Genomic DNA, 27,673 nt, shown 5'->3' on the forward strand with positions numbered 1-27,673 from the left:
CCGCCATCTTGTGGAGGGCCGCCCGTTCACGGCGTTTGTGGACCACAAGCCCCTGGTCTTCGCCATGGCCAAGGCTATGGAGCCGTGGTCGGCCCGCCAGCAGCGCCACCTCTCCGCCGTATCCGAATTTACGATGGCCATCCGGCACGTCGCGGGCAAGGACAACGCTGTGGCCGATTGCCTCTCCCGGTCCGGCGTGAACGCCGTCCACCAGGGTGTGGACTTCGCCCGCATGGCGGCCGACCAGACCGCCGACCCCACGGTGCAAGCCCTCCGGACAGCGGACACAGGCCTGCGGTTGGCCGACGTCCCCTTCGAGGACACAGGCACAGTTCTCCTGTGCGACGTCTCCCTGGGCCAACCTCGCCCCATCGTGCCCACCGGATGGCGGCGGCACATTTTTGACGCCCTCCACGGCCTTTCCCACCCGGGCCGAAAAGCATCACAGAAGCTCCTGGCACGGGCTCCGTAAAGACATCTGTGACTGGGCCAATGCCTGTGTCGCCTGCCAGCACGCGAAGGTCCACTGGCACACCCAGGCCCCGTTGGCACCATTCGACGTGCCCGCGTGCCGCTTCAACCACGTCAATGTGGACCTGGTGGGACCTCTTCCCTCCTCGTGGAGCTTCACCCACCTCCTCACAATGGTGGACAGGACCACCAGGTGGCAGGAGGCCGTCCCGCTGGCATCAACAACATCTGCCGACATGGCGCAGGCCTTCATTGGCACCTGGATTGCCCGTTTCGGCGCCCCCTCGGACATCTCCTCCGATAGAGGCCCGCAATTCACCTCCGAGCTTTGGGGCGCGGTCGCCCAGGCCTTGGGGGTCAAGCTTCACCGCACCACGGCTTACCACCCCCAAGCCAATGGCTTGTGCGAGCGGTTCCACGGCTCGATGAAGGCCGCTCTCAGGGCCAGCCTCCAGGAGGAGGGTTGGGCCGACAGGCTCCCGTGGGTCCTATTGGGCCTCCGAACGGCCCCTAAAGAGGACCTCCAGGCTTCCACCGCCGAGCTGGTCTACGGCCAGCCACTGCGCATGCCGGGTGAATTCATCCCTGATGCCACCGGCCCCTGGTCCGCGGCTCGCCAACGCTCGGTCCTCCAGGAGGCCGCCAGGAGATTTGCCCATGTGCCCACGTCCCACCACAGCTGCCCCCAACCCCACGTCCCCCCAGCACTTCGCACTGTGGAGTACGTTTTTATCTGGCACGACGCACACCGGGGACCGCTCCGGCCGCCGTACGATGGACCTTTCCCGGTCCTGAAGAGGGACGACAAGTCGTTCACCATCGACATCGGCGGCAAGGCGGACCGCATCTCCGTGGACCGCCTCAAGCCGGCCCATTTGGACCTCGACCAACCTCCACGGTTGGCCCTTCCTCCACGACGGGGCCATCCCCCATCAACCAGGCCCCCCGCCCGACCATACACCGCCCCGCCACCGACCACCCCCAGAGGAATCGCCAGGGGTCGTTTCGGCCGGGACATCAAGACCCCCCTCAAACTGACTCTCCCGGTGCATGTTAATTCTGGGGGGGGGGCGCGTGTAGCGGTTACAGGTAGCATGACACAATTAGTAATTTCCCGCTCCCGGAACCGCTCGCCGGTTGCGTCATCGGCCGGTGCAGGGTGCACCGGCCGATGACGCAACCGGCGAGCGGTCACGTGTCCGGACTCGCCCAGGCGTGTTGAGACTTGCCTTTACCGGGCGAACGCTTGCCTTGCATACCACGCCCCGTTGAGAGGCGTGGCTTATCTATTTGCATACCACGCCCCGCCTGAGAGGCGTGACTTTTGTGTGTTGAGTTTCTGATATATATTGCCGCCCGTTCGATGGGCTGATTCAGTGCTTTTGAGTTCGTTTGAGTGAGCCGGGAATAAATAGCTCAGAGAAACTTAATTTCTGGCGTCGTCCATTTTGTCCGATTTTATCGTGCGAGCACAGAGACATTATAAAAATGGAAATCTTAACTGATTGGTAACCCTCACATTTTAACATTGTAAAAATGGAAATGTTAATTGATTGGTAACCCTCACCTTTTAACATTGTAAAAATGGAAATGTTAATTGATTGGTAACCCTCACCTTTTAACATTGTAAAAATGGAAATGTTAATTGATTGGTAACCCTCACCTTTTAACATTGTAAAAATGGAAATGTTAATTGATTGGTAACCCTCACCTTTTAACATTGTAAAAATGGAAATGTTAATTGATTGGTAACCCTCACATTTTAACATTGTAAAAATGGAAATGTTAATTGATTGGTAACCCTCACCTTTTAACATTGTAAAAATGGGAATGTTAATTGATTGGTAACCCTCACCTTTTAACATTGTAAAAATGGAAATGTTAATTGATTGGTAACCCTCACCTTTTAACATTGTAAAAATGGGAATGTTAATTGATTGGTAACCCTCACATTTTAACATTGTAAAAATGGAAATGTTAATTGATTGGTAACCCTCACATTTTAACATTGTAAAAATGGAAATGTTAATTGATTGGTAACCCTCACCTTTTAACATTGTAAAAATGGGAATGTTAATTGATTGGTAACCCTCACCTTTTAACATTGTAAAAATGGAAATGTTAATTGATTGGTAACCCTCACCTTTCAACATTGTAAAAATGGAAATGTTAATTGATTGGTAACCCTCACCTTTCAACATTGTAAAAATGGAAATGTTAACTGATTGGTAACCCTCACATTTTAACATTGTAAAAATGGAAATGTTAATTGATTGGTAACCCTCACCTTTTAACATTGAAAAATGGAAATGTTAATTGATTGGTAACCCTCACATTTTAACATTGTAAAAATGGAAATGTTAATTGATTGGTAACCCTCACATTTTAACATTGTAAAAATGGAAATGTTAATTGATTGGTAACCCTCACCTTTTAACATTGTAAAAATGGAAATGTTAATTGATTGGTAACCCTCACCTTTCAACATTGTAAAAATGGAAATGTTAATTGATTGGTAACCCTCACCTTTCAACATTGTAAAAATGGAAATGTTAACTGATTGGTAACCCTCACATTTTAACATTGTAAAAATGGAAATGTTAATTGATTGGTAACCCTCACCTTTTAACATTGTAAAAATGGAAATGTTAATTGATTGGTAACCCTCACCTTTTAACATTGTAAAAATGGGAATGTTAATTGATTGGTAACCCTCACATTTTAACATTGTAAAAATGGGAATGTTAATTGATTGGTAACCCTCACCTTTTAACATTGTAAAAATGGAAATGCTAATTGATTGGTAACCCTCACCTTTTAACATTGTAAAAATGGAAATCTTAACTGATTGGTAACCCTCACCTTTTAACATTGTAAAAATGGAAATGTTAATTGATTGGTAACCCTCACCTTTTAACATTGTAAAAATGGAAATGTTAATTGATTGGTAACTCTGACCTTTTAACATTATAAAAATGGAAATCTTAACTGATTGGTAATCCTCACATTTTAACATTGTAAAGATGGGAATGTTAATTGATTGGTAACCCTCACTATTTAACATTATAAAAATGGAAATGTTAACTGATTGGTAACGACCTTATAACATTATAAAAATGGAAATCTTAACTGATTGGTAATCCTCACATTTTAACATTGTAAAGATGGGAATGTTAATTGATTGGTAACCCTCACCATTTAACATTATAAAAATGGAAATGTTAACTGATTGGTAACGATGACCTTATAACATTATAAAAATGGAAATCTTAACTGATTGGTAATTCTCACATTTTAACATTGTAAAGATGGGAATGTTCATTGATTGGTAACCCTCACCATTTAACATTATAAAAATGGAAATGTTAACTGATTGGTAACGATGACCTTTTAACATTATAAAAATGGAAATTTTAACTGATTGGTAATCCTCACATTTTAACATTGTAAAGATGGGAATGTTAATTGATTGGTAACCCTCACCATTTAACATTATAAAAATGGAAATGTTAACTGATTGGTAACGATGACCTTTTAACATTATAAAAATGGAAATGTTAACTGATTGGTAAACCTGGCCTTTTAACATTGTAAAAATGGGAATGTTAATTGTTTGGTAACCCTCACCTTTTAACATTGTAAAAATGGAAATGTTAATTGATTGGTAACCCTCACATTTTAACATTGTAAAAATGGAAATGTTAATTGATTGGTAACCCTCACCTTTCAACATTGTAAAAATGGAAATGTTAACTGATTGGTAACCCTCACATTTTAACATTGTAAAAAAGGAAATGTTAATTGATTGGTAACCCTCACCTTTTAACATTGTAAAAATGGAAATGTTAATTGATTGGTAACCCTCACATTTTAACATTGTAAAAATGGAAATGTTAATTGATTGGTAACCCTCACCTTTTAACATTGTAAAAATGGGAATGTTAATTGATTGGTAACCCTCACCTTTTAACATTGTGAAAATGGAAATGTTAATTGATTGGTAACCCTCACCTTTTAACATTGTAAAAATGGGAATGTTAATTGATTGGTAACCCTCACATTTTAACATTGTAAAAATGGAAATGTTAATTGATTGGTAACCCTCACATTTTAACATTGTAAAAATGGAAATGTTAATTGATTGGTAACCCTCACCTTTTAACATTGTAAAAATGGGAATGTTAATTGATTGGTAACCCTCACCTTTTAACATTGTAAAAATGGAAATGTTAATTGATTGGTAACCCTCACCTTTCAACATTGTAAAAATGGAAATGTTAATTGATTGGTAACCCTCACCTTTTAACATTGTAAAAATGGGAATGTTAATTGATTGGTAACCCTCATATTTTAACATTGTAAAAATGGAAATGTTAATTGATTGGTAACCCTCACATTTAACATTGTAAAAATGTAAATGTTAATTGATTGGTAACCCTCACCTTTTAACATTGTAAAAATGGGAATGTTAATTGATTGGTAACCCTCACCTTTTAACATTGTAAAAATGGAAATGTTAATTGATTGGTAACCCTCACCTTTTAACATTGTAAAAATGGAAATGTTAATTGATTGGTAACCCTCACCTTTTAACATTGTAAAAATGGAAATGTTAATTGATTGGTAACCCTCACCTTTTAACATTGTAAAAATGGGAATGTTAATTGATTGGTAACCCTCACATTTTAACATTGTAAAAATGGAAATGTTAATTGATTGGTAACCCTCACCTTTTAACATTGTAAAAATGGAAATGCTAATTGATTGGTAACCCTCACCTTTTAACATTGTAAAAATGGAAATGTTAATTGATTGGTAACCCTCACATTTTAACATTGTAAAAATGGAAATGTTAATTGATTGGTAACCCTCACCTTTTAACATTGTAAAAATGGGAATGTTAATTGATTGGTAACCCTCACCTTTTAACATTGTAAAAATGGAAATGTTAATTGATTGGTAACCCTCACCTTTTAACATTGTAAAAATGGGAATGTTAATTGATTGGTAACCCTCACATTTTAACATTGTAAAAATGGAAATGTTAATTGATTGGTAACCCTCACCTTTTAACATTGTAAAAATGGGAATGTTAATTGATTGGTAACCCTCACATTTTAACATTGTAAAAATGGAAATGTTAATTGATTGGTAACCCTCACCTTTCAACATTGTAAAAATGGAAATGTTAACTGATTGGTAACCCTCACATTTTAACATTGTAAAAATGGAAATGTTAATTGATTGGTAACCCTCACCTTTTAACATTGTAAAAATGGAAATGTTAATTGATTGGTAACTGTTACATATTTATATGAATGTATGTGAATTACCATTCAGGTCTTTGCTTATCCGTGTGTAGTATATTAAGTTGTTGTGTAGTTGTTGTGGTTGGAGGGTCAGGAGCCCTTCTGAGGGAGTGGCCGGAAACGGAAGTGACCGGAAACGGAAGAAGAAAAAGACACGAGGAAAAAAGGACGATTATTATTCTTCCTCGCCCCGCTCCGACAAAAGGTGGGATCGACCTTGCGCTGCGTGAAACAGCGGCGTTCCGAAGCCTGTCTGGCGAGAGGAATTACCGGAACGTGTACTGGCCCGGTGGAGACGTCAAGTTGACGTGGGGCCGTGCATCGAACCCGCGTCTGGCCTCGTTCGCGGCACCGTCCAAACAGACGCGTGCGGGTCGCACGTTGGGGCCTAACGCGCCTTGCAAGCGGCGTGGGGTTTGGCTTGCTCTACCGTATCCGCTTCGCGTGGCCACGAGGGGCTGCAGCCTCGGTGCCTGGTACGATACCTGCCCGGTGGAAACACGTCCACCCGGGGTTCGTTCTACCGCCCGAGTGCGGTGACGGCGACCATCATCTTGGTCAAGAGGGGCCCAGAGACATTGTGCGGGACCGAGACCGAAAGGGTGTCGTGAGTACTCACCGGGACACACGTATATAAGATGGCCATCTTACTCATAGGAAAGTGCTTGTGAATTGGGAATTGTTGATGGTTGTATATGGTTGATTGCTCGGGGAAAATCTCCGTGGTTGTGTCATTGCAATTGTATGGTCATTCCCATTGAAATATATCCTTGAACGTCAGTTGTCTCCTGGGGTGAAATTCATATGGATTGCGTGGCGAAAGCGCATATTTAATACAGCTTTCTGGCGAAGTTCCTCTCACGGTCCGGGGGTCACCGAGACCAGGTATTCACCGAGGGGACCACGTAACAGTAACCCTCACATTTTAACATTGTAAAAATGGAAATGTTAATTGATTGGTAACCCTCACCTTTTAACATTGTAAAAATGGGAATGTTAATTGATTGGTAACCCTCACCTTTTAACATTGTAAAAATGGAAATGTTAATTGATTGGTAACCCTCACCTTTCAACATTGTAAAAATGGAAATGTTAATTGATTGGTAACCCTCACCTTTCAACATTGTAAAAATGGAAATGTTAACTGATTGGTAACCCTCACATTTTAACATTGTAAAAATGGAAATGTTAATTGATTGGTAACCCTCACCTTTTAACATTGTAAAAATGGAAATGTTAATTGATTGGTAACCCTCACCTTTTAACATTGTAAAAATGGGAATGTTAATTGATTGGTAACCCTCACATTTTAACATTGTAAAAATGGAAATGTTAATTGATTGGTAACCCTCACCTTTTAACATTGTAAAAATGGAAATGCTAATTGATTGGTAACCCTCACCTTTTAACATTGTAAAAATGGAAATGTTAATTGATTGGTAACCCTCACATTTTAACATTGTAAAAATGGAAATGTTAATTGATTGGTAACCCTCACCTTTTAACATTGTAAAAATGGGAATGTTAATTGATTGGTAACCCTCACCTTTTAACATTGTAAAAATGGAAATGTTAATTGATTGGTAACCCTCACCTTTTAACATTGTAAAAATGGGAATGTTAATTGATTGGTAACCCTCACATTTTAACATTGTAAAAATGGAAATGTTAATTGATTGGTAACCCTCACCTTTTAACATTGTAAAAATGGGAATGTTAATTGATTGGTAACCCTCACATTTTAACATTGTAAAAATGGAAATGTTAATTGATTGGTAACCCTCACATTTTAACATTGTAAAAATGGAAATGTTAATTGATTGGTAACCCTCACCTTTTAACATTGTAAAAATGGGAATGTTAATTGATTGGTAACCCTCACCTTTTAACATTGTAAAAATGGAAATGTTAATTGATTGGTAACCCTCACCTTTCAACATTGTAAAAATGGAAATGTTAATTGATTGGTAACCCTCACCTTTTAACATTGTAAAAATGGGAATGTTAATTGATTGGTAACCCTCACATTTTAACATTGTAAAAATGGAAATGTTAATTGATTGGTAACCCTCACATTTTAACATTGTAAAAATGGAAATGTTAATTGATTGGTAACCCTCACCTTTCAACATTGTAAAAATGGAAATGTTAACTGATTGGTAACCCTCACATTTTAACATTGTAAAAATGGAAATGTTAATTGATTGGTAACCCTCACCTTTTAACATTGTAAAAATGGAAATGTTAATTGATTGGTAACCCTCACATTTTAACATTGTAAAAATGGAAATGTTAATTGATTGGTAACCCTCACCTTTTAACATTGTAAAAATGGGAATGTTAATTGATTGGTAACCCTCACCTTTTAACATTGTAGAAATGGAAATGTTAATTGATTGGTAACCCTCACCTTTTAACATTGTAAAAATGGGAATGTTAATTGATTGGTAACCCTCACATTTTAACATTGTAAAAATGGAAATGTTAATTGATTGGTAACCCTCACATTTTAACATTGTAAAAATGGAAATGTTAATTGATTGGTAACCCTCACCTTTTAACATTGTAAAAATGGGAATGTTAATTGATTGGTAACCCTCACCTTTTAACATTGTAAAAATGGAAATGTTAATTGATTGGTAACCCTCACCTTTTAACATTGTAAAAATGGGAATGTTAATTGATTGGTAACCCTCATATTTTAACATTGTAAAAATGGAAATGTTAATTGATTGGTAACCCTCACATTTAACATTGTAAAAATGTAAATGTTAATTGATTGGTAACCCTCACCTTTTAACATTGTAAAAATGGGAATGTTAATTGATTGGTAACCCTCAGCTTTTAACATTGTAAAAATGGAAATGTTAATTGATTGGTAACCCTCACCTTTCAACATTGTTAAAATGGGAATGTTAATTGATTGGTAACCCTCACCTTTTAACATTATAAAAATGGAAATCTTAACTGATTGGTAACCCTCACATTTTAACATTGTAAAAATGGAAATGTTAATTGATTGGTAACCCTCACCTTTTAACATTGTAAAAATGGAAATGTTAATTGATTGGTAACCCTCACCTTTTAACATTGTAAAAATGGAAATGTTAACTGATTGGTAACGACCTTATAACATTATAAAAATGGAAATCTTAACTGATTGGTAACCCTCACCTTTTAACATTGTAAAAATGGAAATCTTAACTGATTGGTAACCCTCACCTTTTAACATTGTAAAAATGGAAATGTTAATTGATTGGTAACCCTCACCTTTTAACATTGTAAAAATGGAAATCTTAACTGATTGGTAACCCTCACCTTTTAACATTGTAAAAATGGAAATGTTAATTGATTGGTAACCCTCACCTTTTAACATTGTAAAAATGGAAATGTTAATTGATTGGTAACTCTGACCTTTTAACATTATAAAAATGGAAATCTTAACTGATTGGTAATCCTCACATTTTAACATTGTAAAGATGGGAATGTTAATTGATTGGTAACCCTCACTATTTAACATTATAAAAATGGAAATGTTAACTGATTGGTAACGACCTTATAACATTATAAAAATGGAAATCTTAACTGATTGGTAATCCTCACATTTTAACATTGTAAAGATGGGAATGTTAATTGATTGGTAACCCTCACCATTTAACATTATAAAAATGGAAATGTTAACTGATTGGTAACGATGACCTTATAACATTATAAAAATGGAAATCTTAACTGATTGGTAATTCTCACATTTTAACATTGTAAAGATGGGAATGTTCATTGATTGGTAACCCTCACCATTTAACATTATAAAAATGGAAATGTTAACTGATTGGTAACGATGACCTTTTAACATTATAAAAATGGAAATGTTAACTGATTGGTAAACCTGGCCTTTTAACATTATCTTTTATGGCCTTTAACTGTGAGGACCCAAGACCTGACCCTATATATGGGACTTGGATTTATAGGCCACTTAAGAATGCACAACATACACCCCACCAACATACAGAAAACCTGGGGCTAAGGGAAACCTCCCTCATGAGTACTAGGTGTCATTTTCTCTGCTGGGAGGTGTCATTTTTCCTTCTGTGTCCTGACATTGCAAAGCAATGACGGGCTTGTTCGTTTGTTTTCCCATGCATTGTTTTCAGTCAGTAGGGCAGGCATTATCTTGCTTCTCCATCATGTTTTCTTGGTTGGGAAGGGTAGTTCGGTATTTTATCAATGGTACTATACCAGTTAATGTACAAAAAACATTAGTTTGGGTAAAGTCTTGGCAACAGTGTTTAAACCAAACTAGATACATAGCTTCTTCTTCTCATTCTTCTTATTCATCTCTTTAACGACCACAATTATTCCCACGTTCTCGTGTGGTTGGTTGGAGAAAGTTTGTCCCTAGTCTTTCACAAACTAGCTGGTCAGGCCCGAAGACCCAGAGAACCCCGATAGATCAAAAATATTCCGAAGACCCTTAAAAACCCAGGGTTGTATCAAAGCGGGATTGTATTCAAGTGGGGTTGTAGCAAAGCGGGATTGTATTCAAGTGGGGTTGTATCAAAGCAAGGTTGTATCAAAGAAGGGTTGTATCCAAGCTGGGTTGTATCAAAGCAAGGTTGTATCAAAGCGGGGTTGTATCAAAGCAAGGTTGTATCAAAGCGGTGTTGTATCAAAGAAAGGTTGCTTGAAAGCAAGGTTGTATCAAAGCAAGGTTGCATGAAAGCAGGGTTGTATCCAAGTGGGGCTGTGCTCTGTGTGTCTTAAAAAAGACAAAAAAGACGCCGAATACCCAAAAGATGCCGAATACCAAAAATAACCAAAAGACCGAAAAGACTCTGAAGACCCTTAAAGACCCAAAAGACCTCGATGACCGAAAATACCCTGAAGATCCAAAAGAGACCGAAGGCCCAAAAGACCAAAAAGATTCCAAAGACCCTGAAAGACCCAAAAGATCCCGGTAACCTAAAAGACCCCAAAGATCCAAAAGACCCAAACACCCAAAAACCAAAAAGACCCCAAAGACCCAGAAGAACTGAAAGACCATCAAAGACCTTCAAAGACCCCAAAGACCCTCAAAGACTCAAATGGCCCAGAAGACACAAAAGACCCCAAGGACGCAAAAAGACCCAGCAGACCCCAAAATTTATAAAGCCGAGGCTTCAGACTTTGGCACACTCACGAGGCTGTACCGTCGAATAAACGATTCCCACTCGCCATTTTTGATGGGTTCTCTACGAGTAATGATAATGACACATAATGACAATGATAATCATACATGAAGATAGAAGGTGAGGATATAATGGTAATGATAATGGTACATAATAATAACGATACATAAAAATAATGATAACTAGAACTGCCACTTTATAACTGTTAGCAGTGATGTCCGGTTTAATCCACCTTCCCACGTTCTGCTTTTGATACAACCCCGCTTTGATACAACACTGCTTTGATACAACACCACTTTGATACAACACTGCTTGGATACAACACCGCTTGGATACAAGCCCGCTTTGATACAACCCCGCTTTGATACAACCCTGCCTTGATACAACCCCGCCTTGATACAACCATGCTTTGATACAACCCCGCTTTGATACAACCCCACCTTGATACAACACCGCTTGGATACAAACCCTCTTTGATGCAAACCTGCTTTGAGACAACACCGCTTGGATACAACCCCGCTTGGATACAACCCCTCATTGATACAACCCTGCTTTAATACAACCACGCTTTGATACAACCATGCTTTGATACAACCACACTTTGATACAACCATGCTTTGATACAACCACACTTTGATACAACCACACTTTGATACAACCTTGCTTTCATACAACCCTGCTTGGATACAACCCCGCTTGGATACAACCCCACTTTGATACAACCCCGCTTTGATACAACCCCGCTTTTATACAACCCTGCTTTGATACAACTCCACTTGAATACAACTCTGCTTTGATACAACCCTGTTTGATACAACCCTGCTTGGACACAACCCCGCTTGGATACAACCCTGCTTTGATACAACCCCCGCTTTGATACAACCCCGCTTGGATACAACCCCGCTTTGATACAACCCTACTTTGAGACAACCCCACTTTGATACCACCCCGCTTTGATACAACACCACTTGGATACAAATACTCTTGGATACAACCTCGCTTGGATACAACCCCGCTTGGATACAACCACACTTTGATACAACCACACTTTGATACAACCACACTTTGATACAACCACGATTTGATACAAGCACACTTTGATACAACCACACTTTGATACACCCACACATTGATACAACCACACTTTGATACAACCATGCTTTGATACAACCATGCTTTGATACAACCACACTTTGATACAACCACGCTTTGATACAACCACACTTTGATACAACCACACTTTGATGCACCCACACTTTGATACAACCACACTTTGATACAACCATGCTTTGATACAACCACACTTTGATACAACCACGCTTTGATACAACACCGCTTGGATACAACCCCGCTTGGATACAACACCGCTTGGATACAATCCCGCTTTGATAGAACCCTGCTTTGATACAACACTGCTTTGATACAACATCGCTTGTATACAACCCAGCTTTAATACAACCCTGCCTGGATACAACCCCGCTTGGATACAACCATGCTTGGATACAAAGTGTGGTTGTATCAAATAATGTTAAAAGGCCAGGTTTACCAATCATTAACATTTCCATTTTTATAATGTTAAAAGGTGAGGGTTACCAATCAATTAATATTTCCATTTTTATCATGTTAAAAGGCCAGGTTTACCAATCAGTTAACATTTCCATTTTTATAATGTTAAATGGCGAGGGTTACCAATCAGTTAACATTTCCATTTTTATAATGTTAAAAGGTGAGGGTTACCAATCAGATAACATTTCCATTTTTATAATTTTAAAAGGTGAGGGTTACCAATCAATTAACATTTCCACTTTTATCATGTTAAAAGGTGAGGGTTCTCCATCCGTTAACATTTCCATTTTTATAATGTTAAAAGGTGAAGGTTGCTGATTCGTTAACATTTCCATTTTTATAATGTTAAAAGGTGAGGGTTACCAATCAGTTAACATTTCCATTTTTCTTCTTCTTAAAAGGTGACGGTTCCCAATCCATTAACATTTCCATTTTTATAATGTTAAAAGGTGAGGATTACCAATCAATTAACATTCCTATCATTACAATGTTAAAATGTGAGGGTTACCAATGAGTTAACATTTCCATTTTTATTATGTTAAAAGGTGAGGATTACCAATCATTAACATTCCCTTTTTTATAATGTTAAAAGGTGAGGGTTACCAATCAGATAACATTTCCATTTTTATAATGTTAAAAGGTGAGGATTACCAATCAGTTAACATTTCCATTTTATAATGTCAAAAGGTGAGGGTTACCAATCGTTGCTTCAAACCACACGAGAACTAAATCGTTATTTCCCGGCGTTGTTTCAAAGTGGGGATGTGTCAACGTGTGGTTCTATGAAAGCGAGGTTGTACGAAAGCGGGGTTGTATCAAAGCGGGATTGTATCCAAGTGGGGTTGTATCAAAGCAAGGTTGTAGCAAAGCGTGGTCGTATCAAAGCGTGTCCAATTAAAGCAGGGTTGTGTCAAAGCACGTTTGTATCAAAACAAGGTTGAATGAAAGCGGGGTTGTATAAAAGTGGGGTTGTATCAAAGCGTGTTCAATGAAAGTGGGGTAGTATCAAAGCGTGTTCAATTAAAGCAGGGTTGTATCAAAGCGGGGTTGTATCCAAGCGGTGTTGTATCAAAGCAAGGTTGTATCAAAGCGTGGTAGTATCAAAGCATGTCCAATGAAAGCAGGGTTGTATCAAAGCAAGTTTGCATAAAACAAGGTTAAAATGAAAGTGGGGTTGTATCAAAGCGTGTTCAATTAAAGCGGGGTAGTATCAAAGCGTGTCCAATGAAAGCGGGGTAGTATCAAAGCGTGTCCAATGAAAGCAGGGCTGTATCAAAGCGTGTCCAATGAAAGCAGGGCTGTATCAAAGCGTGTCCAATGAAAGCGGGGTAGTATCAAAGCGTGTCCAATGAAAGCAGGGCTGTATCAAAGCGTGTCCAATGAAAGCGGGGTAGTATCAAAGCGTGTCCAATGAAAGCGGGGTAGTATCAAAACGTGTCCAATGAAAGCGGGGTAGTATCAAAGCGTGTCCAATGAAAGCGGGGTAGTATCAAAGCGTGTCCAATGAAAGCAGGGTTGTATCAAAGCATGTCCAATGAAAGCGGGGTAGTTTCAAAGCATGTCCAATGAAAGCAGGGTTGTATAAAAGCGGGGTTGTATCAAAGCATGTTCACTGAAAGCGGGGTAGTATCAAAGCGTGTTCAATGAAAGCGGGGTAGTATCAAAGAAAGGTTGTATCAAAGCAGGGTTGTATCAAAGCGGGGTTGTTTCCAAGCGGGGTTGTGTCAAAGCAGAATTGTCTCAAAGCAGGGTTGTATCAAAGCGTGTTGAATGAAAGCGGGGTAGTATCAAAGAAAGGTTGTATCAAAGCAGGGTTGTATCCAAGTGTGGTTGTATCAAAGCGGGGTTGTATCAAAGCACGGATGTATCCAAGCATGGTTGTATCAAAGCACGGATGTATCCAAGCGTGGTTGTATCAAAGTGGGGTTGTATCCAAGTGTGGTTGTATCAAAGCGGGGTTGTATCAAAGCACGGATGTATCCAAGCATGGTTGTATCAAAGCACGGATGTATCCAAGCGTGGTTGTATCAAAGTGGGGTTGTATCCAAGCGGGGTTGTATCAAAGCGGGGTCGCATGAAATCAAGATAGTATCAAAGCGGCGATGTACCAAAGCGGGGTTATATGAAAGCGGAGTTGTATCAAAGCAGGGTTGTGTCAAAGCAGGGTTGTGTCAAAGCGTGTCCAATGAAAGTGGGGTTATATGAAAGCGGCGTTGTATCAAAACGGGGTTGTATCAAAGTGGGTATGTATGAAAGCGAGGTTGTAACAAAGCGGGGTGGTAACAAAGTGGGGTTGTATCAAAGCATGTCCAATGAAAGCAAGGTTGTACGAAAGCGGGGTTGTATCAAAGCGGGGTTATACAAAAGCGGGGTTGTTTCCAAGCAGGGTTGTATCCAAGTGGGGTTGTGTTGTATGCAAGTGCGGTTGTATGAAAGTGTGATTGTATCCAAGCGGCATTGTATCCAAGTGGGGTTGGTTCAAAGCAGGGTTGTATTCAAGCAGAGTTGCATCAAAGCGGGGTTGTATTCAAGCGCAGTTGTATCAAAGCAGGGTTGTATTCAAGCGCAGTTGTATCAAAGCGGGGTTGTATTCAAGCGCAGTTGTATCAAAGTGGGGTTGTATTCAAGCGCAGTTGTATCAAAGCGGGGTTGTATTCAAGCGCAGTTGTATCAAAGCGGGGTTGTATTCAAGCGCAGTTGTATCAAAGCGGGGTTGTAGTCAAGCGCAGTTGTATCAAAGCGGGGTTGTATTCAAGCAGAGTTGTATCAAAGCGGGGTTGTATTCAAGCTCAGTTGTATCAAAGCGGGGTTGTATTCAAGCGCAGTTGTATCAAAGCGGGGTTGTATTCAAGCGCAGTTGTATCAAAGCGGGGTTGTATTCAAGCGCAGTTGTATCAAAGCGGGGTTGTAGTCAAGCGCAGTTGTATCAAAGCGGGGTTGTATTCAAGCAGAGTTGTATCAAAGCGGGGTTGTATTCAAGCGCAGTTGTATCAAAACGGTGTTGTATCAAAGTGGGGTTGTATGAAAGCGGGGTTGTAACAAAGTGGGGTGGTAACAAAGTGGGGTTGTATCAAAGCATGTCCAATGAAAGCAAGGTTGTACAAAAGCGGGGTTGTATCAAAGCGGGATTGTATCAAAGCGGGATTGTATCAAAGCGGGGTTGTATCAAAGCGGGGTTGTAACGCTACACCAGCTTGATCACACCACCTGATCCCATAAGGGGTCTCAAGGTATCACATTGATTGCACCACCTGATTCCATAAGGGGTCTCAAGGTATAAGCTTCAATGCACCTCCTGATCCCGTCATGAGTCTAAAGGTAGGCAGAAATGAGCTTGGTTAGTACATGCTTGGGAAACCTCAATGGAAGATTCTCTACTGTGGGCAAAGGGAGGGCAGGAGAGTTTAGCTGTCAGTGTGTCTGCCTCGGGGTTACCTGCGCTTGCAATGACTCTACTTTTGTGTCAAAACCAAAAAAACTGGATCATACAGTTCTAAAAGGTGGTGTTTCATCTTGTCCGCCACGTCTGTTTTAAATGGAAACGCACAGTGTCCCTCAGGTGTGATGTGAAGCCAGCAATCCAGTCTGCATTTAGGTTGTACACCATAAACCTTCCATATGTCCTGTACTTAATGCTACACCTGGCTATATTCTGTCCAGATTGTTATGATTCTCTCTCGAAATGGAATATGCAGGTTAACCAACATGGCTGTCGATGCAAGATCGATGAGGGTGTTGTTAAGAATGAGTTTAGTACATAATGGTTAAGTACGAGGGCCAGTCAATAAGTAACCTTAAAATGGCGATATAAATTCGAGAATGTAATGTGTGTAGTTGTAGACGACATGTGTTATATCTATGGGTAAGAGTCATGTTTTGCCTGTTTTAGATCTGGCAACATTGAGCGTATGACGTCAGTAGAGCAGTTCCAAGATGACGGCTCCCTTAGAAGCATGCACCAGGGAGGAGCAACGTTCTGTCATCCGTTTCTTGGGAAGTGAGGGTGTGAATCCCAGTGAAATCCATCGCAGAACGAAGATGCAATATGGTGACACATGTTTATCGCTGCAGCAGGTGTACGACTGGGACAGGAAGTTTAAAAGTGGAGTGTCCAGTGTGGCAGACATTGCTCGCTCGGGCCGGCCTCACACAGCCGACACACCAGAAATGGTTTCAGGAGTTGAGCGCGTGCTAAGAGAAAACCGTCGCATTACGCTGGATGAAGTGTTCTCCGAATTGAACATTAGCCATGGTTCAGTACACCATATCATTCACAACGTGCTGGGGTTCCGCAAAGTGTCTGCAAGGTGGGTGCCTAGACAACGCACACCCGAACTGAAAGAACGGTGAGTGGACGCATGTGAAGAACTCTGCGACATCAATAAACAGAAGATGACGCTTTCTTACAGCGCGTAGTGACTGGGGATGAATGCTGGGTCCACTACATTCAGCCAGAAACGAAGAGGGCAAGCAAAGAGTGGCACCATTCAACTTCACCGAAGCCCAAAAAATTCCGCACACAGCCGTCAGCTGGAAAAGTGATGCTGATGCTCTTCTGGGATAGCCGAGGCCCACTTGTAGAGCATTACATGCCCAGAGGGACCACAGTCACCAGTGCATCATACTGTCACCTCCTTACATATCATCTGAAACCAGCAACCAGATCAAAACGTTGTGGACTCCTCACTATCGGTGTTTTGCTGCAGCATGACAATGCTCTACCCCATACTGCCCGCACTACAGCTGCAACAATCGAGGACCTGCATTTTGAGTGTCTTCCTCATCCACCCTACCCGCCAGACCTCGCCCCTTCGGATTACCACATCTTTGGGCCACTTAAAGAAGCGCTTGGTGGAACCACTTTCCGATCCGACGAAGAGGTCCAGGAGGCGGTGCACGAATGGCTACAGAAGCAGCTAAAAAAAAAAAAATTCCCAGAGGAATCCAGGCCTTCATAAAGTCCTGGAAAAAAATGCATTGAACGCAATGGAGATTATATTGAAAAATAACACAGTTGTTACACACGCACATGCAATAAAATAACCATTTCAAATCTGGCCTCCAAAGCCAGTCGCCAACTGGGCATCCTCCGTCGTGCGAAGTCCTTCCTTGGCACACCTGAGCTCCTCACCACATACAAGGCTTTCATCCGCAGCTCAATGGAATACTGCTCTCTTCTCTGGGCTGGTGCTCCTGCCTCACACCTAGCTCGTCTTCACGCTGTTGAAAGCAAAGCATTCAGAATAATTGGAATCTCCCGCGATGAAGCTAACTCCAAGGGCCTCTCACTCACTCACCGCAGGCAGGTTGGTGGTCTTTCCATCTTCTACCGACTCCTCTCCGGCCTTGCTTCCCCAGCTCTCTCTGGGCTCTGTCCCCCAAATATTCCTACAGGTCGCACAAGATCTGCCTGCAACCCTCTTATGGTCAAACTGCCAAAATCAAGACTCTCTGCTCACCTTCACTCCTTCATTCCTCTTTTTTCCCGCCTCTGGAACAAACTCCCTCACTCTCTTCAATCCCACTCCACCCTCCAGGTCTTTAAAACGGCTGTTCATCACCATCTCTTATCTTCCCCCATTCAAAACCTTGATCTTTTCTACCCCGATTTAAAAAACCCTTATCCACCGCTTTCAATGTCCAACTTCGTTCCTGAAATTCCGAGTAGTGTTCATTTGTTTTATTCCATGTACCCCTCCCCTTCCCCCTCTCAGCCCTCTCCCCCCTCTCAGCCCTCTTCCTCCTCTCAGTCCTCTCTCCCCTCTCAGCCCTCTCCCCGCTCTCAGCCCTCTCCCCCTTCTCAGTCCTCTTCCTCCTCTCAGCCCTCTCCCTCCTCTCAGCCCTCTCCCTGCTCTCAGCCCGCTCAGTCCTCTCCCTCCTCTTAGTCCTCTTCCCCCTCTCAGCCCTCTCCTCGCTCTCAGCCCTCTCCCCCCTCTCAGCCCTCTCCCCCCTCTCAGCCCTTTCCCTCCTCTCAGCCCTCTCCCACCTCTCAGCCCTCTCCTCGCTCTTAGCCCTCTCCCTCCTCTCAGCCCTCTCCCCCCTCTCAGCCGTCTCACCCCTCTCAGCCCTCCCCTCGCTCTCAGGCCCCCCCCCCTCTCTCAGCCCTCTCCCTCCTCTCAGCCCTCTCCTCGCTCTCAGCCCTCTCCCCCCTCTCAGCCCTCTCCCCCCTTTCAGCCCTCTCCCTCCTCTCAGCCCTCTCCCCCCTCTCAGCCCCCCTCCCCTCTCAGCCCTCTTCCCCCTCTCAGCCCTCTCCCACCTCTCAGCCCTCTCCTCGCTCTTAGCCCTCTCCCTCCTCTCAGCCCTCTCTCCCCTCTCAGCCGTCTCACCCCTCTCAGCCCTCTCCTCGCTCTCAGCCGTCTCCCCCCTCTCAGCCCTCTCCCTCCTCTCAGCCCTCTCCTCGCTCTTAGCCCTCTCCCTCCTCTCAGCCCTCTCTCCCCTCTCAGCCGTCTCACCCCTCTCAGCCCTCTCCTCGCTCTCAGTCCTCTCCACCCTTTCAGCCCTCTCCCTCCTCTCAGCCCTCTCCCTCCTCTCAGCCCTCTCCCCCCTCTCAGCCCTCCTCCCCTCTCAGCCCTCTCCCCCCTCTCAGCCCTCCTCCCCTCTCAGCCCTCTCCCCCCTCTCAGCCCTCTCCTCGCTCTCAGCCCTCTCCCTCCTCTCAGCCCTCTCCCCACTCTCAGCCCTCTCCCTCCTCTCCAACCTCAACAATCTCAGCCCTCTCCCCGCTCTCAGCCCTCTCCCCCCTCTCCAACCTCAACAATCTCAGCCCTCTCCCCCCTCTCAGCCCTCTCCCCGCTCTCAGCCCTCTCCCTCCTCTCCAACCTCAACAATCTCAGCCCTCTCCCCCCTCTCAGTCCTCTCCCCGCTCTCAGCCCTCTCCCTCCTCTCCAACCTCAACAATCTCAGCCCTCTCCCCACTCTCAGCCCTCTCCCCCCTCTCAGTCCTCTCCCCCCCTCTCAGTCCTCTCCCCTCTCTCAGCCCTCTCCCCGCTCTCAGCCCTCTCCCTCCTCTCCAACCTCAACACTCTCAGCCCTCTCCCCACTCTCAGCCCTCTCCCCCCTCTCAGCCCTCCCCCCCCTCTCAGCCCTCTTCCTCCTCTCAGCCATCCCCTTTCCACAGACCTGCCGACGTCCCTGTTCTCTACTGTTGTTGTGCTTGTGTGCTCCCCTCTCCCTCCCTCTTGTCTCCCGCTCCCTTCATTGCATGTTTTATGTGTCTGTGCGTGTTTTCATGTTCAATGTGTTAGCTCTTACATGAGCCTCGATTCTGTATACAAAAAAATAATAATAAAGAAAACAAATAATCGATATGGTATGCCAACACGATGGCCTGGTCAGGTGTTTGAAGTATCCTTTGTATAAGCATTCCAAATCTACCTGTCCGAACTTGTAGGATATACACAAAATCAATCGAACATAAACACCAGCTTTCTTTTGCCTGAACCCAGAGGAAATCCCTTCCAGGTAATTGTTATTTCCCCCCTCTCCGTCACCCCTTTTTGTTTGTTCCTTTTCTGTTTCATTCCCACTTTCCCCATCCTCTTCTACCTGTTTCATTCCGCTTCTTCACCCCCCATGTGTCCTCCCCATCAATGTCACCTATACTCTGCCATTGGTGTTTCTCCCTTTCCCATTTTGTTACTTCCCTTTCTACTCCAGCTCGTGCACAAACCTCGACCATGTATTATAATAAAAAGTACTCGTACAAGGTAGAAACACGCATCTACCATTACCTCCATTACCGAGGGTAGAATGACGTGTTTTCTTCACCGTCTGTCTGTTTTTTCTCTGTCTGTGAGCAGGAAATCTCAAAAGGTTGTGGACAGATTCGGACGAAACTTGGTGGACAGGTTGGGTGTGTGTCAAGGACGAATCGATTCCATTTTGGTGAAAATCCCGATCCAGATCCGGCCTATCTGTGGGTTACAAATGGTGAACTGTTCAACTTGGCGGAAGTGCGCTCTCCCCACGGAGTGTCCAGGTTTGACATTCATCACGCCCTGTTAACTTCACGTCATTTTGTTTTGATGTTACATTGTTACACCCAGATAACAGCAACAGAGAAAAGGAACATGTTATTCTTTAATACAAGGAAATGTTTAAATTGAGCCGGCCTTTTGATGTACTGATACCGAGCACAACAGGTTCAGGTATGTCATACATAGATGACTATCATAAAAGGATGATTACCTGAACATGTTTACGTGCATCTCAAACAACATCCCACCAACCTCCCGAAACTTTTTCCCATGCCCTTCACTTGTCAACTAGAATCAGATAATCGGGTAAGGTGGTTCATCGGAATGCGCAACACCTGCGCAATGCATGGACTACCCCTTTAGCTGGAAGCGCAATCCCACACTGTCTTTAAGTCACCTCTCGGTAAACTTGACAGCATTACCTTTGGGACTCCGAGAAGCGAGGCAACCATGGGTGACCCACAAACGGACTGTCTCTTTTACTTCCGTGGCATCCCTTTCATGCATCAGATTTATAACATGGAGGGCTTGGAGAGAGTGGAGGACTTCGAGGTGATGGATGATGATGTGTTCATTACGACTTATCCAAAGTCTGGTATGGTAACATCCATCATGTTATATGTCCTTAACATCACACCTTTACTCCATGTCAATGTCATGTAGCTGTTCCTGTTACTGTCAGTGTATAACCCTGATATCATTTGACATTTTAATTTTGTACACAAGGTGAAGACTCGTGGAGGAGCTAAAACATAAAACAAGTACAAATACATTCAAAGTACACCGCCCCATGCCAAATAATTAAATATGCTGCAGCGCGGCATTGCCGGGGCGCCTCCGGCGCCCGGCAATACCGCAGTGCAGCTCATTGAGGCTGCATTGGGAGGGAGAGGTGTACACTAATTGATTGATTAATTGTATCATTAAAATCAATAAAAGATTATCACAAAATATTTTCATAATCAATTGGCTAATCGCATAACTAAACCACTAGTGCTTCATCCGAAGATGTATCTTTTAGAAATTTAATTAAATAAGTCATTTATAAAAAATTAAATAATTAATTGATTACTCAATAAATAATTAATCGATTAATCAATAAATAATTAATAGATGAAATGATTAATCAATAAATAAAAAATATCCTTGATAGCCACATCACTTGGTCACTCATGTCCAAATATTAGCTTCCCAGCTCAAAAGGTGCCTGAGATATTGGCCAAATGAGAAAGAAAATAAATAAATGATTAATAATGAAAAAAATAATAATAATAATCATTAAAAAATTAAATTATTAATCAATTTGGTCAGAGAACACATAAACTACCACTATTTCATCAGAATCTGTAACTTAAAAAAAAAAAAAATTGTCATTAATCGAATAATTAAATAATTAATCGATTAATTGATTAATTAATAAATCAAAAATAGCCTTTGCAGCCAAATCACCTGGTCATTGGCATGTCCAAATATCAGCTTCCTAACTCAAAAGGTGCCTGAGTTAATGGTCAGAAGAGAAAGGAAATTTGATTAATTAAATAAGTACTTAATTAATCGCTAATAATTAAATAACTCCTCAATTTATTGATTAATCAAAAAACAAAAAATACCGTTTTTGTCAAAGGACTTGCTCACTATTGTGCCGAAATTTCAGCTTCCTAGCTCAAAGGATGGCTGAGATATCGCCCGGACAAACAAACAAACAAGAAAGAAAGAAAGAACGAAAACAAACAAACAAACAACCAGAGTGAAAACTGAGTACTCTCTTTCAGCGTGCGTCACTGCCAAGCCCCCTTCGGTGCCCAGCAATGACGATTTGCAATGCCTGGAGATGGCATAGGAAAGGAGCGGTGTACAATACAACCTACAAGTTGTTCACTTTCAAGGTGTTCACTCCCAAGCCTACAAGGACCACCTACAACACTACAAAGATGCCCTCTCCCACGCCCGCTCCGCCTACTACTCTCAAATTATCCACTCTGGCTCCGGAAACCCAAAAGCACTCTTCTCGACAATAAACAAACTCCTCCGCCCCCTGGACACCACCACCCAGTCATTCACAGTAGACAACTGCATCTCCTTCCTTTCTTTCTTCCAACGCAAAATTGACAACATCTACAACAGCTTGACCACCGCCGCACCCGCTCCCCCTCCAACCACCTGCCCCCCCTTATCCTGCCTTCCCCTGTCTAAATTCTCCCCGGTCTCCCCTCCTGACCTCTCTGAACTCCTCATAGGAATGAAAACTGCCACCTGCACTCTTGACCCCATCCCCTCCAGCTTTGTCAAGGCCTCCCTCCCTGCTCTCTCTCCACTTATCATTGCAACAATAAACTCCTCCCTGTCTACAGGCATCGTCCCACCATCCCTCAAAATTGCTGCTGTTACCCCCATTCTAAAAAAACCTGGTCTAAACCCTGACACCCTAAACAACTTCAGACCCATCTCCAACCTACCCTTTCTGTCGAAAGTTTTGGAACGCGCTGTAGCCACTCAACTCAAACATCACCTCTCTGCCAATAACCTGTATGAAACATTCCAATCCGGATTCCGCTCCAACCACAGTACTGAAACTGCTCTCCTCAAAATCACCAACGACCTTCTCCTCTCCTCTGACGCTGGCAACCTCAACATTCTCGTCCTCCTCGACCTCAGCGCTGCCTTTGACACCATCGATCACACCATCCTCCTCACCCGACTTGAATCCACCTTTAACGTTACCGGCACTGCCCTCTCTTGGATTAAATCATACCTCTCTGACAGACGCCAGTTCATCTCCATCAATAACTGCAAATCCCCCACTGCTCCCCTCCCCCAAGGTGTCCCCCAAGGTTCAGTTCTTGGCCCCCTCCTCTTCATCCTTTACCTGTCCCCCCTCGGTCACTTAATCCGCCATCATGGTCTCCAATTCCACTGCTTCGCCGATGACATCCAGCTTTTCATCTCCACCAAGTCCGTCTCCACCGACACCCACTCTATCCTGACAAACTGCATCTCTGAAATAAAATCCTGGCTTCAAATCAACTTCCTCAAACCTAACTGTGATAAATCTGAAATAATCATCATTGGCCCAAAAACGCTCACAAAATCCACCCATAACTTTGCCCTCAACATCGACGGTATCCCAGTATCCACCTCCCCTCTCATCCGGAATCTTGGCGTCATCTTTGACCAAACCCTCTCCTTCGACAAATACACCAAACAGATCACAAAGACAGCCTTCTTTCACCTGAAAAACATCGCCCGTCTCCGCTCATCCCTCTCCTCCACGGCTGCAGAAACCCTCATCCACGCCTTCATCACCTCCCGTCTGGACTACTGCATTAGCCTCCTCTATGGTTCACCCTCAACAATCACCAATAAACTCCAATACATTCAGAACTCCGCTGCCCGTCTACTCACCCATTCCCGGACCCGTGACCACATCACCCCCGTCCTTTACAAGCTTCACTGGCTCCCCATCTCCCAGAGAATCCAGTACAAAATCCTCCTCTTGACCTACAAAGCCCTCCATAACCTGGCCCCATCCTACCTGGCTGACCTCCTCTCCAGACACGCTCCCACCCGCAATCTCCGCTCTGCTGGTACCAACCTCCTGACCCCCCCCCCCCCCCCATCCGGACCAAATTCAGATCCTGGGGGGACAGGGCCTTCTCCATCGCTGCTCCCACCCTCTGGAACTCACTACCTCACACCATCAGAGACTCCTCCTCACTCACCACATTCAAAACTTCACTCAAGACCCACCTGTTCAGCACTGCATTCAACATTCAACCCACAGCATTTAACCCCTGACTATCACTTCTCCTTCTCCCTCCTTTTGCTTTAAATATTTTCCTATTGATTCTTGTCTTTTTGCAATTGTTGTTTTCATGTTTTGTTATGCATTATGTTTTGCACTCTGTCAAAGCGCCTTTGGGCTTCATGAAAAGCGCTATACAAAATAAATGAATTATTATTACTAGGGCGTGCCCGTACGTGCGTGCAAAAGGAAAAAAGTTTTGAAACCACATGCCAGAATTACGATTATTCGCAATTTAGTTTTAATGGCCAATTATTCAATTATCGCAAACGTATTTTATCTTTTCGCAAGGGAAAACAAAGAAAAGAGAAGAGAACAACAACAACAACAACAAAAAAAATTTTGACACCACGTGTCAGAAACGACCACAGAATACGGAGCAAGAAAATATAGGCGAATGTGAGAGACCATAACTTGGGAAGCACAAATTCTCAATATTAAATTATTAACCTATCATCTTTAATAGAACTATAATAGACCAATTAAACTAACGGTTGTTTTTATTTTCTTGTTTTTGGCAAAGTTAACATCCAGAGAGGCTGTGTATAGGCCAATCCCCCCCTCTATTTACATGAAATGGTTTGGTTCATTTGCAAAGCCAAAGCGAACGGCTTGCGAGTACGGTGACCATACCTTGGGAACCACTTGTCCGATTAATTTCAAACCTTGAAAAGGCACATCCTCGGGTCCCCAGCAATATACCTGGCAAGTTTCAAGTATATCGGAACGGTAGTTGTCGAGAAACAGCGGTCGCATACAGACAGACACACACACACACACAGAGATTGCTGGAATTATATAGAGATTATTACAATAGATTAGGACGTAACAGAACAAAAGGAAGAGCAGAAGGAGAGGGGGAGGGGACACACCAACCGCAGATTTGAGGGACAAAATAGAGGGAGATTTGGATAAATAAGGGATGGTGGGTAGGGAAGGACACACGGGGTGGATAAAATAGATACAGAAGGAAACTCTCAAGAAGGAAAGGCTGGAAATCTAGAAAGAGGTGGACTTTAGGTGGTTTAATGTAGAGGGGGATGGTAGGGGGGGGGGGGGGATAAAATATCATGGTTACGGATGTGGGATGATCTGAGATGTTGGTGATATGAGATGTTGGTGATATGAGATGGTGGTGATTTGAGTGACGTGTGGTGATTTGAGTGACGTGTGGTGATTTTAGTGACGTGTGGTGATTTGAGTGATGTGTGGTGATTTGAGTCATTGTGTGATTTGAGTGATTGTGTGATTTGTGTGATGTGTCATGATTTGAGTGATTGTGTGATTTGAGTGACGTGTGGTGATTTGAGTGATTGTGTGATTTGAGTGATTGTGTGATTTGAGTGATGTGTATTGATTTGAGTGACGTGTATTGATTTGAGTGATGTGTCATGATTTGAGTGATTGTGTTTGATTTGAGGGATGTGTATTGATTTGAGGGCTGTGTAGTGATTTGCATGATGTGTGGTGATTTGAGTGATTGTGTGTGATTTGAGTGATTGTGTGGTGATTTGAGTGATAGTGTGGTGATTTGAGTGATTGTGTGGTGATTTGAGTGATTATGTGGTGATTTGAGTGATTGTGTGGTGATTTGAGTTATGTGTGGTGATTTGAGTGATTTGAGGGATGTTTGGTGATTTCAGTGATTGTGTGGTGATTTGAGTGATTGTGTGTGATTTGAGTGATTGTGTGACGATTTGAGTGATGTATGGTGATTTGAGTGATTGTGTGTGGATTTGATGGATGTGTGGTGATTTGAGTGATTGTGTGGTGATTTGAGTGATTGTGTGGTGATTTGAGTGATTGTGTGTGATTTGATGGATGTGTGGTGATTTGAGTGATTGTGTGGTGATTTGAGTGATTGTGTGGTGATTTGAGTGATTGTGTTGTGATTTGAGTGATTGTGTGGTTATTTGAGTGATTGTGTGGTTATTTGAGTGATTTGAGTGATTGTGTGTGATTTGAGTGATTGTGTGGTGCTTTGAGTGATTTTGTGGTGATTTGAGGGATATGTGGTGATTTGAGTGATTGTGTGTGATTTGAGTGATTGTGTGTGATTTGAGGGATGTGTGGTGATTTGAGTGATTGTGTGGTGATTTGAGTGATTGTGTGTGAGGTGTTGGTGTGGAAGATGACAGTTGTGTGGTGATTTCAGTGATTGTGTGATTTGAGTGACATGTATTGATTTGAGTGATGTCATGATTTGAGTGATTGTGTTTGATTTGAGGGATGTGTATTGATTTGAGTGATTGTGTGGTGATTTGAGTGATTGTGTGTGATTTGAGTGATTGTGTGTGATTTTAGGGATGTGTGGTGATTTGAGTGATTGTGTGTGAGGTGTTGGTGTGGAAGATGACAGTTGTGTGGTGATTTCAGTGATTGTGTGATTTGAGTGACGTGTATTGATTTGAGTGATGTCATGATTTGAGTGATTGTGTTTGATTTGAGGGATGTGTATTGATTTGAGTGATTGTGTTTGATTTGAGGGATATGTATTGATTTGAGTGATGTGTCATGATTTGAGTGATTGTGTTTGATTTGAGGGATGTGTATTGATTTGAGGGCTGTTTAGTGATTTGCATGATGTGTGGTAATTTGAGTGATTGTGGAGGTCTGAGATGGAGGTGATCTGAGATGGAGGTGATATGAGATGGGGGTGATCTGAGATGGGGGTGATCTGAAATGGTGGTGATCTGAGATGGTGCTGATATGAGATGTTGGTGATATGAGATGTTGGTAATATGAGATGGTGGTGATATGAGATGGTCGTGATATGAGATGGTGGTGATCTGAGATGGTGGTGTGATATGAGATGGTGGTGATCTGAGATGGAGGTGATATGAGATGGTGGTGATCTGAGATGGTGGTGTGATATGAGATGGTGGTGATATGAGATGGTGGTGATATGAGATGGTGGTGATGCAAGATTGTGGTGATGCAAGATGGTGGTGATACGAGATGTTGTTGATATGAGATGGTGGTGATATGAGATGGTGGTGTATGAGATGGTGGTGATCTGAGATGTTGGTGATCTGAGATGGTGGTGATCTGAGATGGAGGTGATATGAGGTGCTGGTGATATGAGATGGAGGTGATCTGAGATGGAGGTGATATGAGATGGAGGTGATATGAGATGGAGGTGATATGAGATGGTGGTGATATGAGATGGTGGTGATCTGAGATGGTGGTGAGATATGAGATGATGGTGATATGAGATGGTGGTGATACAAGATGTTGTTGATATGAGATGGTGGTGATATGAGATGGTGGTGATCTGAGATGTTGGTGATCTGAGATGGTGGTGATCTGAGATGGAGGTGATATGAGGTGCTGGTGATATGAGATGTTGGTGATCTGAGATGGTGGTGATCTGAGATGGAGGTGAT

General features: G+C 42.9%; 1 protein-coding gene across 2 annotated transcripts in view; it reads left to right on the plus strand.

Moving 5' to 3' along the window:
* Positions 1-27,673, plus strand: part of LOC137427197 (amine sulfotransferase-like) — a 490,514-nt gene that overhangs the window by 433,415 nt on the left and 29,426 nt on the right. Inside the window, exon 1 of one of the 2 annotated variants that reach the window (XM_068116453.2) lies at positions 20,879-21,080. The exons of the other annotated variant lie outside the window; for it this stretch is intronic. Within the exon in view, the coding sequence (XP_067972554.2) occupies positions 20,936-21,080 (145 nt within the window). The 5' untranslated portion in view covers positions 20,879-20,935. Of the gene's footprint in view, positions 1-20,878; positions 21,081-27,673 lie in introns of those variants that run through there. 2 annotated transcript variants of the gene reach the window in all.

This window comes from Myxine glutinosa, chromosome 5 (assembly GCF_964187855.1).
Source record: "Myxine glutinosa chromosome 5, kmMyxGlut1.1, whole genome shotgun sequence".
NCBI classification, from domain to species: domain Eukaryota; kingdom Metazoa; phylum Chordata; class Myxini; order Myxiniformes; family Myxinidae; genus Myxine; species Myxine glutinosa.